Source organism: Mya arenaria, chromosome 16 (genome assembly GCF_026914265.1).
Source record: "Mya arenaria isolate MELC-2E11 chromosome 16, ASM2691426v1".
Classification (NCBI taxonomy): Eukaryota; Metazoa; Mollusca; class Bivalvia; order Myida; family Myidae; genus Mya; species Mya arenaria.
The window spans coordinates 6370750-6384981 of record NC_069137.1 but is presented as its reverse complement, the minus strand read 5'-3'; the positions used below and the strand labels follow the sequence as shown (position 1 = coordinate 6384981).

The 14232-nt window shown below is 35.5% G+C and overlaps 1 protein-coding gene across 2 annotated transcripts in view; it reads left to right on the top strand.

Moving 5' to 3' along the window:
- Positions 1 to 14232, top strand: part of LOC128222558 (trithorax group protein osa-like) — a 63641-nt gene that overhangs the window by 27357 nt on the left and 22052 nt on the right. Inside the window, exon 5 of one of the 2 annotated variants that reach the window (XM_052931628.1) lies at positions 8219 to 10438. The exons of the other annotated variant lie outside the window; for it this stretch is intronic. Coding sequence (XP_052787588.1) covers positions 8219 to 10206 — 1988 coding nt within the window. The 3' untranslated portion in view covers positions 10207 to 10438. Of the gene's footprint in view, positions 1 to 8218; positions 10439 to 14232 lie in introns of those variants that run through there. 2 annotated transcript variants of the gene reach the window in all.

The window sequence follows — 14232 nt, the reverse complement described above, 5'->3', positions numbered from 1 at the left end:
TTAGTCATATTTATGAACACGATTTTAGAGGAACTACTTTGCAAAAACATTCAACTGAAATACGCCTTTTGATGTCAGTAAGCAACGTCGCATGAGATATTTGGTGCAATACACAAAGCTAAGCTTATTGCACCTTTTTAGTTTACACAATGAATTCATTTATGTTTTAAGAAAACATATGCATAAGAGTTTCCGGTTCGGATAAAAAAAATCGAACCCTCGCTCACGACAGCCTCGTTTCTAGCTTACACTGCCACTGGGTCGGTTTTTACAACCTGGGCCAAAAGCACATTATAGTTAATGCTGATTTCCTTTAATGATTTTGTTCGACCTTTGTTAGAATTATTGCAATAATTAAATCGTTTTTATTTTATTACGGACATGTTTTGTTTTGTTTTGTTTTTTGATATACATCTATATCTCTTTCAAATAAAACCATGTAGCGTCGCATTTGTTTTCAGAGAATTAATACGGAAAAAACGACAAAAACACTCGAAATTTTATCGTCAACTAATAGAAAAAACTAACATTCTAATTCATTCAATATCTATAAATAGCTAATGTTATTAATAACGCTTGCATGACGACATATTGCCCTGTAGCACGTGACCTAATCAATATGCGCATAAATCAATTACATGTTCACAACTAATACATGGCTGTTCTGAACTAGAAACGTATATTTAATGGTCAAAGACCACTTAATAAAGTTCCCATATATTTTAGAGAGCTGCATGCAAGATAAAACTGATTTCTACTGCTTCACGACCCCAACACTTTATATGGGGAGAAAGCTCCACTAGCCTACTAAAAATTAAACGACGTTAGAAAAAGAAATTGGTTGAATAAGAAGAATACAGTCGGTTGACCGTAACCACTTTGATTCGGTTAAATGATTATAGCCAGTGTATGAGGAAAAACACTTGCTGTGAAAATGTGACAAATAAAAAGTAGCTCAAGTAGACCCAGCATGTTCAGTCTGTTTTTGAAATCATAAACCATTTAGCTTCAAAGCAAATAAATACGTAAGGTAGCCAATGGTCTGAGATGGTATAACCATGCCTTGAATCACTGTCATGTGTCGATTAAAACCAAAAAGGCATGTGCCAATGAGTCGGCACTTTCAAATTGGTGTAATACGCACTTCTAGCACATCCCTCAGCATTTCCAATGAAACTGGGCGTCCTGGAAAGTACATCTGGCCAGATGAGTCACTCGCAGCAAGCAACGCAGCACATCATTTTTTTTTTTACTATATGATTCGGTTATCATTCGGAACTCCTCGACCATTTTCCATCGAAAACAACCTCTGATATATATGGACGGTTTACAATGTCAGAAATCTTTAGATTGAACTACGCCGCATCGCGTGGTAATTTCACTTTAAAAGTTAATCTTAATTACTTTGCTCTTTGGATTTTTTTTTTATTTATGCAATAATACACTTTACTGGTGATCAATTTAAACATTTACAGAGTACGGCTACTGATGTACCGACACACATTGTTGAGGATGTTTTCGATGGAAAGTGACCGAGATGTTCCGAATGTATGTTTTAGAAAACTAGTATTATGATATAAAAAAGGCATTGAAGGAAAAGAGTTTTCAAGCACAACCAATTTCATTCGGTGCACCTCGGCAATTTTTATCGAAACAATCTCGGATGTATGCCGGAACATCAGTACAAGTGGTTAGTAGTTTTTTTAATTATATCATCAACTGAATGAAGTGTTTTAGCTTGTATTTGTTGATCTTAATTAATACTGATTGCCAGTGAAGAGTTTTATTGCATACATAATTAAGATTCCCAAGAGTAAAGTCATAAAGTTTAACTGCTAGATAAAATTATTACGCAATCTACTTGCAGCGGACACACACCGATTTCTGAGTATGTAAACCGGCCCAATACATCCGAGGTTGTTTTCGATAAAAATGACCTCCGAATGACCCGATATTTTCGATTTACAATATCGGCAATCCTCGTTTCCTGCTTACGTGCGTTCACTCGGGTCAGATTGTCCGATTCAAACCGGAAACACATGATATATATTAATAACCCCAGTAAAAACAGATCAGTATATATCGTTGTCTTTTAATTGACGTTTTCATGCCATTCTTAACCACAAAGTGAATTGATTGGTATATTCATATAGATCATATTTCCGCATAAATTAATTGCAATTAATACAATGCTGTTTTGAAATATTTACGTATAATCTCAGATTAATTGACAAATTTATTTCATTGCTTTTTGAAGTGACGTTTTAATACTATTCAAAACCTCAAAGTGAATTGAACGGCAATTTTGCATTTATAATATGTCCGCATATTAAATCAAATGCAATTAATACATGACTGTTTTGAAATATTTACGTATAAACTCAGATTAATTAACAAGTAAGTTTTAATACTATTCAAAATCTCAGAGAGAATTGAAAGGCAATTTCCTGTATATGATATTCCCGCATAAATTAATTTTAATAAAAACAAGACGGTTTTGAAAATATATACGTATGTTCTCAGATTAATTGACAAGTATATTTCATTGCTTTTTGAAGTGACGTTTTAATACCATTCAAAATCACAAAGGGAAAGGATAGACATATTCGCATTTATAATATTTCCGCATATTAAATCTAATGCAATTAATACATAGCTGTTATGAACTAATTACGTATAATCTCATACTAATTGACAAATATGCGTCATTGTTTTTTTAAGTGACATGCTGATACCATTCAAAACCACAAAGTGAATTGATAGGCATATTTGAACACTTCCTTATCATCTTTAGTCATGTAATTTAGGAAATGTCATGTTAATTAAATTTAACAGAATCTTGTATAAAATGTAATGAGATATCCATTGGTGCATTAACACAGTGGATGACAATATTCAGCTAATTACCGTTAAAGCTGCACTCTCACAGATTGAACGTTTTGACAACTTTTTTATTGTAAGTCTCGGAACGAGCCAATTTTTGCGAAAATGCATGTAAACCAGTTATATAAGACTGCTGACAAAAAAAAATCTCAGATTTTAATATTTAAGTTCAAAAGTTGATGTTTTATGAATTTTTCTTAAACCGTTACTAACGGTTTAAGCGATTAAACATTAATTTTCGAAAGGAAATATAAACATTTGCGATCTGATCTTTTGTCAGCAATCTTTTATCATTGGTTTGCAGATATTTGCGCAAAGAAAAAGTTATAAAAACGGTATATCTGTAAGAGTGCAGCTTTAATACCTGATATGCTTATTAGAAGCTATATTTAGTTTGCAGTCTCCAGTATTTCTCCTGCTTTAGCAATTGTATATTTCTTTGGTATCTACTTATTTCAAACCATCGTACACGCTGATGATTAGGACATGCCAAAACATGGCAAATAATTAAGACTTTGTCAGTGAATTTGTTTATAGTCACGCAAAAGAGAATAAAAACTGGTTGAATTTAACATCTATCATGCTTCCTAGTACCCCTTTGACCGGATTGCAAAGCAAGCTACAAATGGGCAGACATAGTAGCTGTGTCATGAAGTAGGTTCAACATTTAATAGAGAAAGTACAATGCTGGTAAAGTGAAAAAAATGTCATTATACTGCTTTCCTTTCAATTTGATTTATGTGTTAACATCGGAAATTGATATGGTTATTTGTATGTTTTTTTATGTTTTAAAAATAATATCTTCAAGCTGCACTCTCACAGATTTACCTTTTTTACAACTTTTTTATTTTTTGTCGTGGAAAGGGCAAATTTTTGCGTAAATATCTGCACTCTAATAATATAAGACTGCTGACAAAAGATCAGGTCGCAGATTTTTATATTTCCGTTCGAAAATTAATATTTTATGGCTTAAACCGTTACTAACGGTTTAAGAAAATGCATAAAAATCATTTCTTGAACTTAAATATAAAAATCTGCGATCTATTATTTGTCAGCAATCTTATATAACTGGTTTCCATGGATTTCCACAAAAATTGGCTCGTTCCAAGACAAAAAGTAAAAAAGTTGTCAAAATGTTCAATCTGTGAGAGTGCAGCTTTTAGTGGGATTTCATCGAAACAGTCAAATGGCTTCTTAAGGAATGTTTACATGTACATTTAAAAGTAGCATACTGTATATATAGATTGAAAACAACAACAACTATGTATTCATTTGTTAATTTATTGATACAAAATGTGAAAACAACCAGTACCATTGTTATGTCATGTATTGGTTTCCTTACAAATCCACAAACTAAATCAAACATAATGTTTCAATTTATTAAGCTAATTTAAAGCTTCTTAACTGCTGTACACGCCTGGCTAGATATGGTCTGTCAACAATACAGCCAGAAAAAAACATTTGTTGTATTTTTCATAATTTATTTTCCTTATCTTGACAGGCGGGCTGTCATATTTGTACACCAGCATCTCAATTAGGCCACACAAAAATAATTCTATGTTATTGGGCGGGAACGTTTTCAGCCTTCAAAATGAAAGTTAAAAAAAATTAAGCCCCAAAATCGTTTGGCTTTTGTTCAAAACTTTGTTTAATTGAAAATGATCAGATTTTTTTTGGTGTTATATACATTTGTTGTAAAGATAATATGTCATCCCACCCAAATAAGTATGTTGATCCAAATATTTGGCCATCTCTTACCATGTCGCGTAACTTCAACAGGTTCTGCAAAACACCCTACGCCCGGGTATGGATGACCTATCTTACACGAACGGCCATGGAAGATACTTATTATCTTGGTATTTTCTATGGAATTACGTTTGTTTTTGTTGCGTTTTCCTGACACAGATATATCAATTTAAATCAGAATCCGACGCTAAGCAATGCATTTCTTCAGTATGGCCTGACCACTTGCATGAGTTATAACCTAAATACTGCTACTTCGTGTTTACAACAATAATTGATAACAACATTAGTTGGACATGTGAATACACAACAACTTAATGAATATTTAACACATTTCTTAATGTAAACACAAATGGGTGACTTGAAAAGTTCTAAATGTTATATCATAAACCATGGCCCATAAGCTGATGTATTATTTAATGAAAATATAGCTTTGTTTTAATAAATATGGTAAGAATAACCACGGTGATAACTTATGACATTCAATTAATTTTAGACAATTAATGATTAAAAATAATATTCAAAGTAGGGGGTACCAGGGACCAACCCGCATTTTTCTCTCAGTTAGCAATCGGCGACCATATCCATTACACCATGTTAGATAGATATTTTTGGTGTTTTTGTATATCAACAAAAGTTGCAATTGTAATATAATGTGTCAGCAATGAAGCAAAAGTTGTAATATCAGTTATCAACATTTGAATATTCATAGTTATTTTTATGGTTTAAATGTTCGTTTTAAGGTTAAGGACCACTTAATAAATATTCCAATATTCCATTGACTAATTTGAACGCGATATTATACTGATTTATACGTATCACTTCTGTACTAAACGTGAAACAACCTTAGAAAAGAGGTTACGCTTCTTATTAGAAAAAAATAAAAATGGTAGAACATAACCACGGCGTATGTTTTCGATTAAGTGATATGGTCTGTAGAAGTACAAAAAGTGCGGTGAAAAAATAAACAAGAAAGAAGATGAAATGCAGCATGTTCAGCACGTATTTTTAAATCACAAATAACGCAGCTTCAAATCTTAGCAGACAGAAAGTAGCCTATGAATTAACATGGCGTAATCATGCTTTGATCAAGTGCCATTTGCTTACAAAAAACAACAACATATATAATGCACCAGTCAATTGAAACCACGCCCCCCATGTCCGGGGAATAGCGGGGACTTTTACTTTCGGTAAAGCCAATCCCAAGTAAAATCCCTGCCCTGCGGGAAAAACTGCTGGTAAAATCCCCGCTAAATACCCTCGCACCGCGAGATGCATAGGTAAGGCCCATTCCCCTCTATTTTCGGCGCGAAAACAAAACCAATGCATTCACTCGGCACTGCGGGGCCACCTGGAAGGTAATAACACGGCCCTTATCCCCCGCTTTCCCCGTTATACCCCCGGACCTTGGGTGGAGGGGGGGGCGTGGTTACAATTGACTGGTGCATAACACTGAGTGGTCACTTCTGAATGGCTGTAATTTTCACTTTTTGGACAGTTTAATTAACCAGGTAGTATAATAATTAGATGCTTCCAATAGGCATTAGTCAACCTGCTATTTAGTAATATCAGCTAAAAGGCAGGCCAAAACAGAGCGCATGGCTTAAACTTCGCCATATTACTTAACCATCGTTATCATAATTTTGAAAATAGCTTATGTAAACCAAGCAATTGGATGAACCTAGATGTAGTAATGGAAGTATTTACGTATTTGTAGAAGGTATATCTCTTACCTTTGCAATAACTTAATCACTTCAGTCATTTATTTAAACATTCGTAAAGCACTGTTAATGCACACTCGGAACTCCTCGGCCATCTCCATCAAAAGCAACCTCGGGTTTATGACGGCGCATTAGAACAAGTAGTTCATACAATTTATAATGATACTTTAATGTAGCTTTAGTGTTAAAACATGTAATTTGTAATTAATTCAAGATGATTTCCAATGAAATATATACTTGCATAAATAATATAGAATTAATCGCTTAATTGAAATTACTACGCATTTTGTTGAAGCGTAGTTAAATGTAAACAATTTTGACATTGTAAACCGTCCATATACATCCAAGCTCGTTTACGATGACGTGTTCCGATTGACATATTGCTTGCACAAATATTGAAGATGGATGCAAATCTATGTAGAAGTTAAATGACATGAAGTAATATCTTTATGATTAAGAATTGGCGAAGTGAGCGAAGTCTAACATACTAAGAATACAACCTCATTGGCTGACACATTGTAAACGCAGCATATGCCTATCGGATAGCTGGCAGTAGGCTGAAAGAACATCTTGTTAAGAATTTCAACCTTTGCAGGTGTTTAAAAGTCCGCCTTTTGCAACTCATCCGATACACATCAGATACAAAAATCCGCTTCGCTCACTCCGCCCATTCTTAATCATTAAAATGTTACTTCATGTCAATTAACTTGAAACATAACGAGTAAGCTTTTAATTAATAGCAAGGGGGAGCGAGTGAAGCGATCGAGCATTTCCTAGTCATTAAGAGCTCAACCAATATTTTCTTATTGACATTGATTATTACATATCTTCTTCATGCAGGAAACGAAAATAAGACGTCATGTCCGTTAAGTGGTACAATTTCAATTACTAACTAAAAAGCGCAGTACTTATCGGAGGCCGATAGAAGATTTTATTGGATAGAAATTATAATCTAATTCTAGTAATGTTTTACAAGCCATGATGTTTTATCACAAGGCGTTTAGATATGTGGTCAATAAATGTTTAAGTAATAAAAACGTGCTACACGAAATGCTTTTCAAAAAGATATCTGTGACAAGGGAGTTAACTGCATTTGAGTCAAATTGTTTTCATTGCCTCAGTTATTTTCGATTTTTATTTTCTAATATTTCAATTTATATAATTCAATAAATTTGATATCTAACCTATTCAGCTTGTTATGTTTTAACATTTCTTTTTATATTTTTGTACATGAAAAAGCGATAATGCCTCTTTTAATTTGGTATGACGTTTACAAAAATGGCGTGACGGTTTAACGGTTATTGAAATGTTACTATAGTTATTTTGATATGGGACATGAATTGTATACTTTATGCAATCGGATTGCATCGTAAATTATCTACAATGTAAGCCGGTGTATAAGTTAAATAAATTCATAAAATTAATAATCATTTCTTAATAAATTAATTATAATATAATAATAATAATAATTACAATAAATAATAATAATAATAATAATAATAATAATAATAATATAATAATAATAATAATAATAATAATAAAAATAATACTAATAATAATTAATTTATTATAATATAATAATAATAATAATAATAATAATAATAATAATAATAATAATAATAATAATAATAATAATAATAATAAACACTTGATCAAATCTTTAATATGTATTATCAAATGATGAAAAATGATGATGATGATGATGATGATGATGATGATGATGATGATGATGATGAGATCATGATGTTCCTTTTTTAAAACACCACTTAAATTTACATAAATGGTTTTAAAGCAATTTATGACAGTCCGATAGTAAAGCGTTAATTTTGAACGTTTTAGCTTTTTCAATCATTTTTCATTTTAATTTCCAGGAGCATTCGGTGGCCAACAGTCCAGCCCAAATATGTTTGGACTTGGAACCGGAAGTGGTTCAGGAAATAACATGCTGCAGATGATGATGTTGCTGCAAAGGCTCGGAGCAGGCGCTGCCGCCGCTGCCGACGCTCCTGACCCTCCGAATCCTACCTCCCCATCTACGGGAAACATACGGGGGTTTCGCGGTGGGTTTCCGGGAGCTTTTCAAGGGGCGTCTCCGGGTGTTCAGAAAAGGTTTCATCCCCGTGGCGCTGCACCGCCAGTACGTAGCCGGCAAGCGGGTGCAGGGACGGGTGTTGAGGCAGGAGAAGCCGCAGAAGGTGTTACACCAGCAGCAGGAGCAGGCGGCAGCGAGTTCAACGCTATTGACAATTTGATAGCAATGGAGGAACAGCGTCAGAGGAGAAATCGTATGAAGGCACAAGCCCGCATGAGCCTGCCGATGCACAGACGCCCAGGAGGTGGTAACCCATTCGCTGGTCAACCCTCAGGTGGACCATACCCCAATTATCCAAACAACGCAGGTCCGAATCCCTATCAAAATCAAGGTCCGTATCGCGACACGCAAGGTCCGTACGCCGGTGGTCAGTGGCAGTATCAGTCTTCATCAAGCCAAGGTTCTCAACCAAACGCCTACACCTACCCTACCGAACCGCCCATGGCAAGACGCCCACCGCCACCACCTAGGGGAGAACCAGCCAATATACCATATCCTCAACTCTCAAGTCCAGCTGCTAAAACACAGACATCATGGAACTATCCCCCATCACAAGGATCCCCTCAAATGAAACACCCTGGAGTCTTAGATCGTAGGAATTCGGCTTATACCACAGCAAAACCACTATCAGCCAATCAGGGGCAAGTTTCAGAACCGGTTGAGGTTGAGCGTCAAGGCCAGAGAAAACAAGCGGGCGGCACGTCTCCTAAACCGACCCCGATGATACCGAAAAGTAAACCAACGTCTGAATTGTCAAATATTCCGCCAATTCCGGACCCAAACGTGCCAAACTTGCCCTCCCCGAAAACTACAGCAATACCTTCGCAAACGGATACATGGTCACAGAGTCCAGACCCGAATGCCCAAACAGCGATAGGAACTCCAGTGGACAGTTGGCCACAGAGCCCAAATCCATCTCGGGATCAACCGTATAGAGACGCATGGGCTCAGGCTTCCAGTCAAAGTTGGGGCGCAGACCCTTCAGGTTTGATGCCTCAATCTGACCGAGCTCGCGGTCGATCAAACACAGATCCTTGGACGCAGGGTCCGGATGGTCGCTGGGGTTCAGCCGCACGTCAAGACGTACCTCCCAGAGACCAAGGGTGGGGCCGCGGATCCAGTGCGCCTCAACAATCCTGGCAAGATCAACAATGGTCACAATTCAACTCACAACAATATCCGCAAGATTTAGGCCGCTCTTCTTCATCATATCCACCGAGTTCACAGCCACTAAACATATTCCCCTCGCCTCCCCATCGACCGACGCCAAACTATCCAAACCCAGGTCAGGTACGTAATCAAATTCAAAGCAACTTTCACAAAATGTTCCTGGGTGCTGGCGCGGACCCGGTCGCGGCAAGGAATATGCGCATCAAACGTCCGACTCCTAGCGCCAACACGGCTACCGGCACTGAGGCCGCCAATGCAGCCGATCTTCAAGCGGACCAGGCGGACATGATGGCTGACCAGTTGGATAACATGCAGAGCGTAAATCCCATGCAAACTATGATGCAGGGCGTCGCTGACCCGAGTTTAATGGGTGGATTTAGTGGTATGGGTGGAAATGCCTTCGGTGGAGCTAATGCCGGTATGGGGATGCAGGGAGCTGCTTCCGGGGGAGGAATGGGAGACTCGATGATGAGGATGGCGTTGTTGTCAAGGCTTCTTGGAGGCGAAACAAGTGGGATAGGGGGCGGGGCTGGGGCCACTTCCGGTTTCGGAATGAATCCCATGTTGGCGATGATGGCAGGCGGGGCAGGGATGTGATAAAGATATGAATATAAACATTTGTGCGTTCGTCTGTGTGTATGTGCGTGTATGTGCGTGTATGCGTGTGTGTGTAAGATATATTGTACCCACTAAACAGATTTTTTTCTATTTCAGAGTATTTTAATTTCTTCTAGCGGCGATATGAATTGAAAATGTATGACAATGAGTTGAAATATAATTAGTAAGAGAGGGAAAAAGATGTAATACAATATTAAAACTGGAAAACGTTTTGTGTTTTGTAAATCCGTTTAGCCATAAATCAAAGGTCTAATAGTGAAAACAGCGGAGGGATACAATGACGTAATTTCCGCAAGTTGAAATTAATGACACTTAACATGAATGTAAAAAATAGATTAGTTATTCCGCTTTTTCATCTAGAATTATCACGATTAAAATACTTGTAACTTGGAGATTTATATGATTCTGTATATTGTAAGAAATAGGTGAACATCTTTTAAAAAATTCATGATTACAAGATAAAAATTCGAATTATGCCACGTGATGATAGCGACATGATATAGATAATTTAAAAGGTAAAATTGATAATAAGTAAAGCTTTATGTCTCAAAGGCCTCTGTGTATTGATCTTAATCTAACTGCCTGGTGCCTTCTTATCAGATCTCTGATCTGAGTATCCTGCTGTACAGTTTTAGAGGTTTCTTTATAGTATTGGACCATAAATGGCCATGAGCCAATAAACCAATATACAGCAAATTGGCCCCTACTGTGACACCTGTGCAGTTAGCAGAAAATGCACAGCAGGGGATTATCATGCCAAACAGGCCTTTAAGGTGCTCTATTTTAAACATGGGCACATATATTTGAACAAAGATATAGAGGTGTTGGTGTGGTTATATATTCTCGCACTCAGGCCTTGCCCATTCGGCGAGTGCTTCGATAAAATTGCTAGTCATTTTAGGTGTTTTGAGCATAGTGCACAGACAGAATGTAACCCTGATTAAAACTACCCTGGTTCTTTAACGTGCACCAGTGAATAATACTGTCACACGGGACTCCCATTTAAAATCCCTCCCGGAAGACGATTAGTATAAATCTTTAGTGGTGTGGCGGGGATCAAACCTGCAATCTATGAATTGTTACCACTAGAACACGGATAGGAAAAATATGGACAAGTTGAAGTTGGTCCGACCACTCATTGAGTGACTACAATTAAAACGAGCTGGGATCGCGAGATGTTTAATGTTAATCACAGTTGTTATGGGTGCAGTAACTGTCTTCATAACAATCATATGAATATTATTCATATGTAAATTTTTTAAAGTGCCGGGACGGACCTAATTTCGTTTCCTTCTGTGTCAGAAAGGTAAACAATGTAAACATTTCCAAAATGTAATTGATAGACAATTTCAAATTTGGTTCATTAGGCAGATTAGGGTTAAAAAGCTCGTATCTGATGGTACTTGCTGACAATCGGTTACAGGTGGCTGCACATGATTGTTTTATAATTTATTAAAACGATAAGCTGCATAATTGAACTTCAAAATACGTCTGGACATCAGTATGTGTTGACGTTTTACATTTTCGCCATTTTGACCTCCAGTTCAAATTTATTTCGCACTTTTAGCAATAGAAAACTATCAGTGGTCGGTAATGTGTTTTTTTCCCATGATGGTTTGAATGTTTAATAAATATGGAAGCATGTACTTACCGTCGTGTTACATCATCAATTCTACCCAATTCCTTTATTTCAAGTCAATAAACTCTAGTAATCCTTTTGAACTAAATGTTTATCTACTAAAAAATCTGAAACAAAGGGAGATTACAGCAACGAAACGCAAAGTCAGGGGAAATAATTTGTTTAAATTTGAACAAAAAGGCCAAGTACAACTATTTTTATATATAAACTATATGACAATTCAGAAAAAAGAGGAAATGACAGTTTTTCATGTTCACGTTCAAAACATGATGTTTTATGCCGATAATCTCATTTTTCTTAAACCACCAGTACTTAACGCTTTCAGTTATTAATATCAATTTTCGAACGTTACTATTCACAACTGCGACCTCATATTTTGTCACCAGTCTTATATCACTGGCTTCCAGATATTTACGCAAAGATTGGTTCATTCCAAGACAATTTATTTTGTCGAAACGGTCAATCTGTGAGAGTGCGAGGATTTGTTAGAGAAAAGATAAAAACACAAAGCCATTTGTTTACAGTTTTATTTAATAAAAAAACGCTTTTTTTTCATTTGAAAACTTTGAAACTAGCGTGCGTTTATACGTTATGTTAACTGCATTGTAACCGAATATCCTATTTTGCCTGATAAAATAAAATTTTAGACTATTTTACTCTAAATATGAACGTCTGGAAATGTTTCATTAACGGCATTTATAAATCAATTTTTTTGCGTAGATTGTCAAGTAAATTTCATTATATCATTTTTAATGCAGAACAAGCATACAATAAATAACACATAAGCTTATTGTAGTATCAGGTTGTAAACTATTTCAACACGTGAACTCATACACAAAAATAAGAATACATGTTCAATGGGTCATTTAGTTGACATTAATCAACAAGATCTACCAGACCCTTAATACTTGTGCAAATTGTGTGCACATAAATTGATGACGTAGCAAACATGAATTAGTCAACATGTGCCACAGCTCTTTCACGCACAAGGGTTATCGGTAAGCGCAGTGATTAGCGAACTCGCTTCTCACAAAGGCGACCCAGGTTCAATTCTCGGCCTGAACGCTTGTGAGTTTGGTTAGTGGATTTTCTCCGGCTACTCAGTGTCACCACAACACAAGACCACACATTTGCGCAACATGGTGCCAACTATAGTGACTTAGTATATGTTATCGTAACTTTCTTCACAATCGTTGTAACTAAGGGTTGTCCAATCCCGCAAACTCGCAAATCTATAAAGCGCTTTTTGTGACATTTCTATGCTTATAGTAGCCAACATTTTTGTTCTTATTTATTTTAATTTATCGAAAAAACTGATAGGTAATGAAAGAGTACATGTCCCGAGCAGGGATTGAACCGCACACACAATCTGGTATATACAGGGTACTTACTCCTTCATTCCTTATAGGAGATATAACCTATATATTTGTTAGCGCTTGTTGGTTAAGGTTAGTAAGGGTTAGTAGGGCAGTAGTGTGTATATCTTCATAATGGGCGCCATGGGAAAGTACCTTACAAGGGCTGATATGTGTGAACGTCTATATAACTACGCTTTGTCCATTTTTATATTATTATATAATTGTATTATATTATATTATTATATATTTTATTATTATATATTATATTATTATAATGGGCGCCATGGGAAAGTACCTTACAAGGGCTGATATGTGTGAACGTCTATATAACTACGCTTTGTCCATTTTTATATTATTATATAATTGTATTATATTATATTATTATATATTATATTATTATATATTATATTATTATAATGGGCGCCATGGGAAAGTACCTTACAAGGGCTGATATGTGTGAACGTCTATATAACTACGCTTTGTCCATTTTTATATTATTATATAATTGTATTATATTATATTATTATATATTATATTATTATATATTATATTATTATAATGGGCGCCATGGGAAAGTACCTTACAAGGGCTGATATGTGTGAACGTCTATATAACTACGCTTTGTCCATTTTTATATTATTATATAATTGTATTATATTATATTATTATATATTATATTATTATATATTATATTATTATAATGGGCGCCATGGGAAAGTACCTTACAAGGGCTGATATGTGTGAACGTCTATATAACTACGCTTTGTCCATTTTTATATTATTATATAATTGTATTATATTATATTATTATATATTATATTATTATATATTATATTATTATAATGGGCGCCATGGGAAAGTACCTTACAAGGGCTGATATGTGTGAACGTCTATATAACTACGCTTTGTCCATTTTTATATTATTATATAATTGTATTATATTATATTATTATATATAATATTATTATATATTATATTATTATAATGGGCGCCATGGGAAAGTACCTT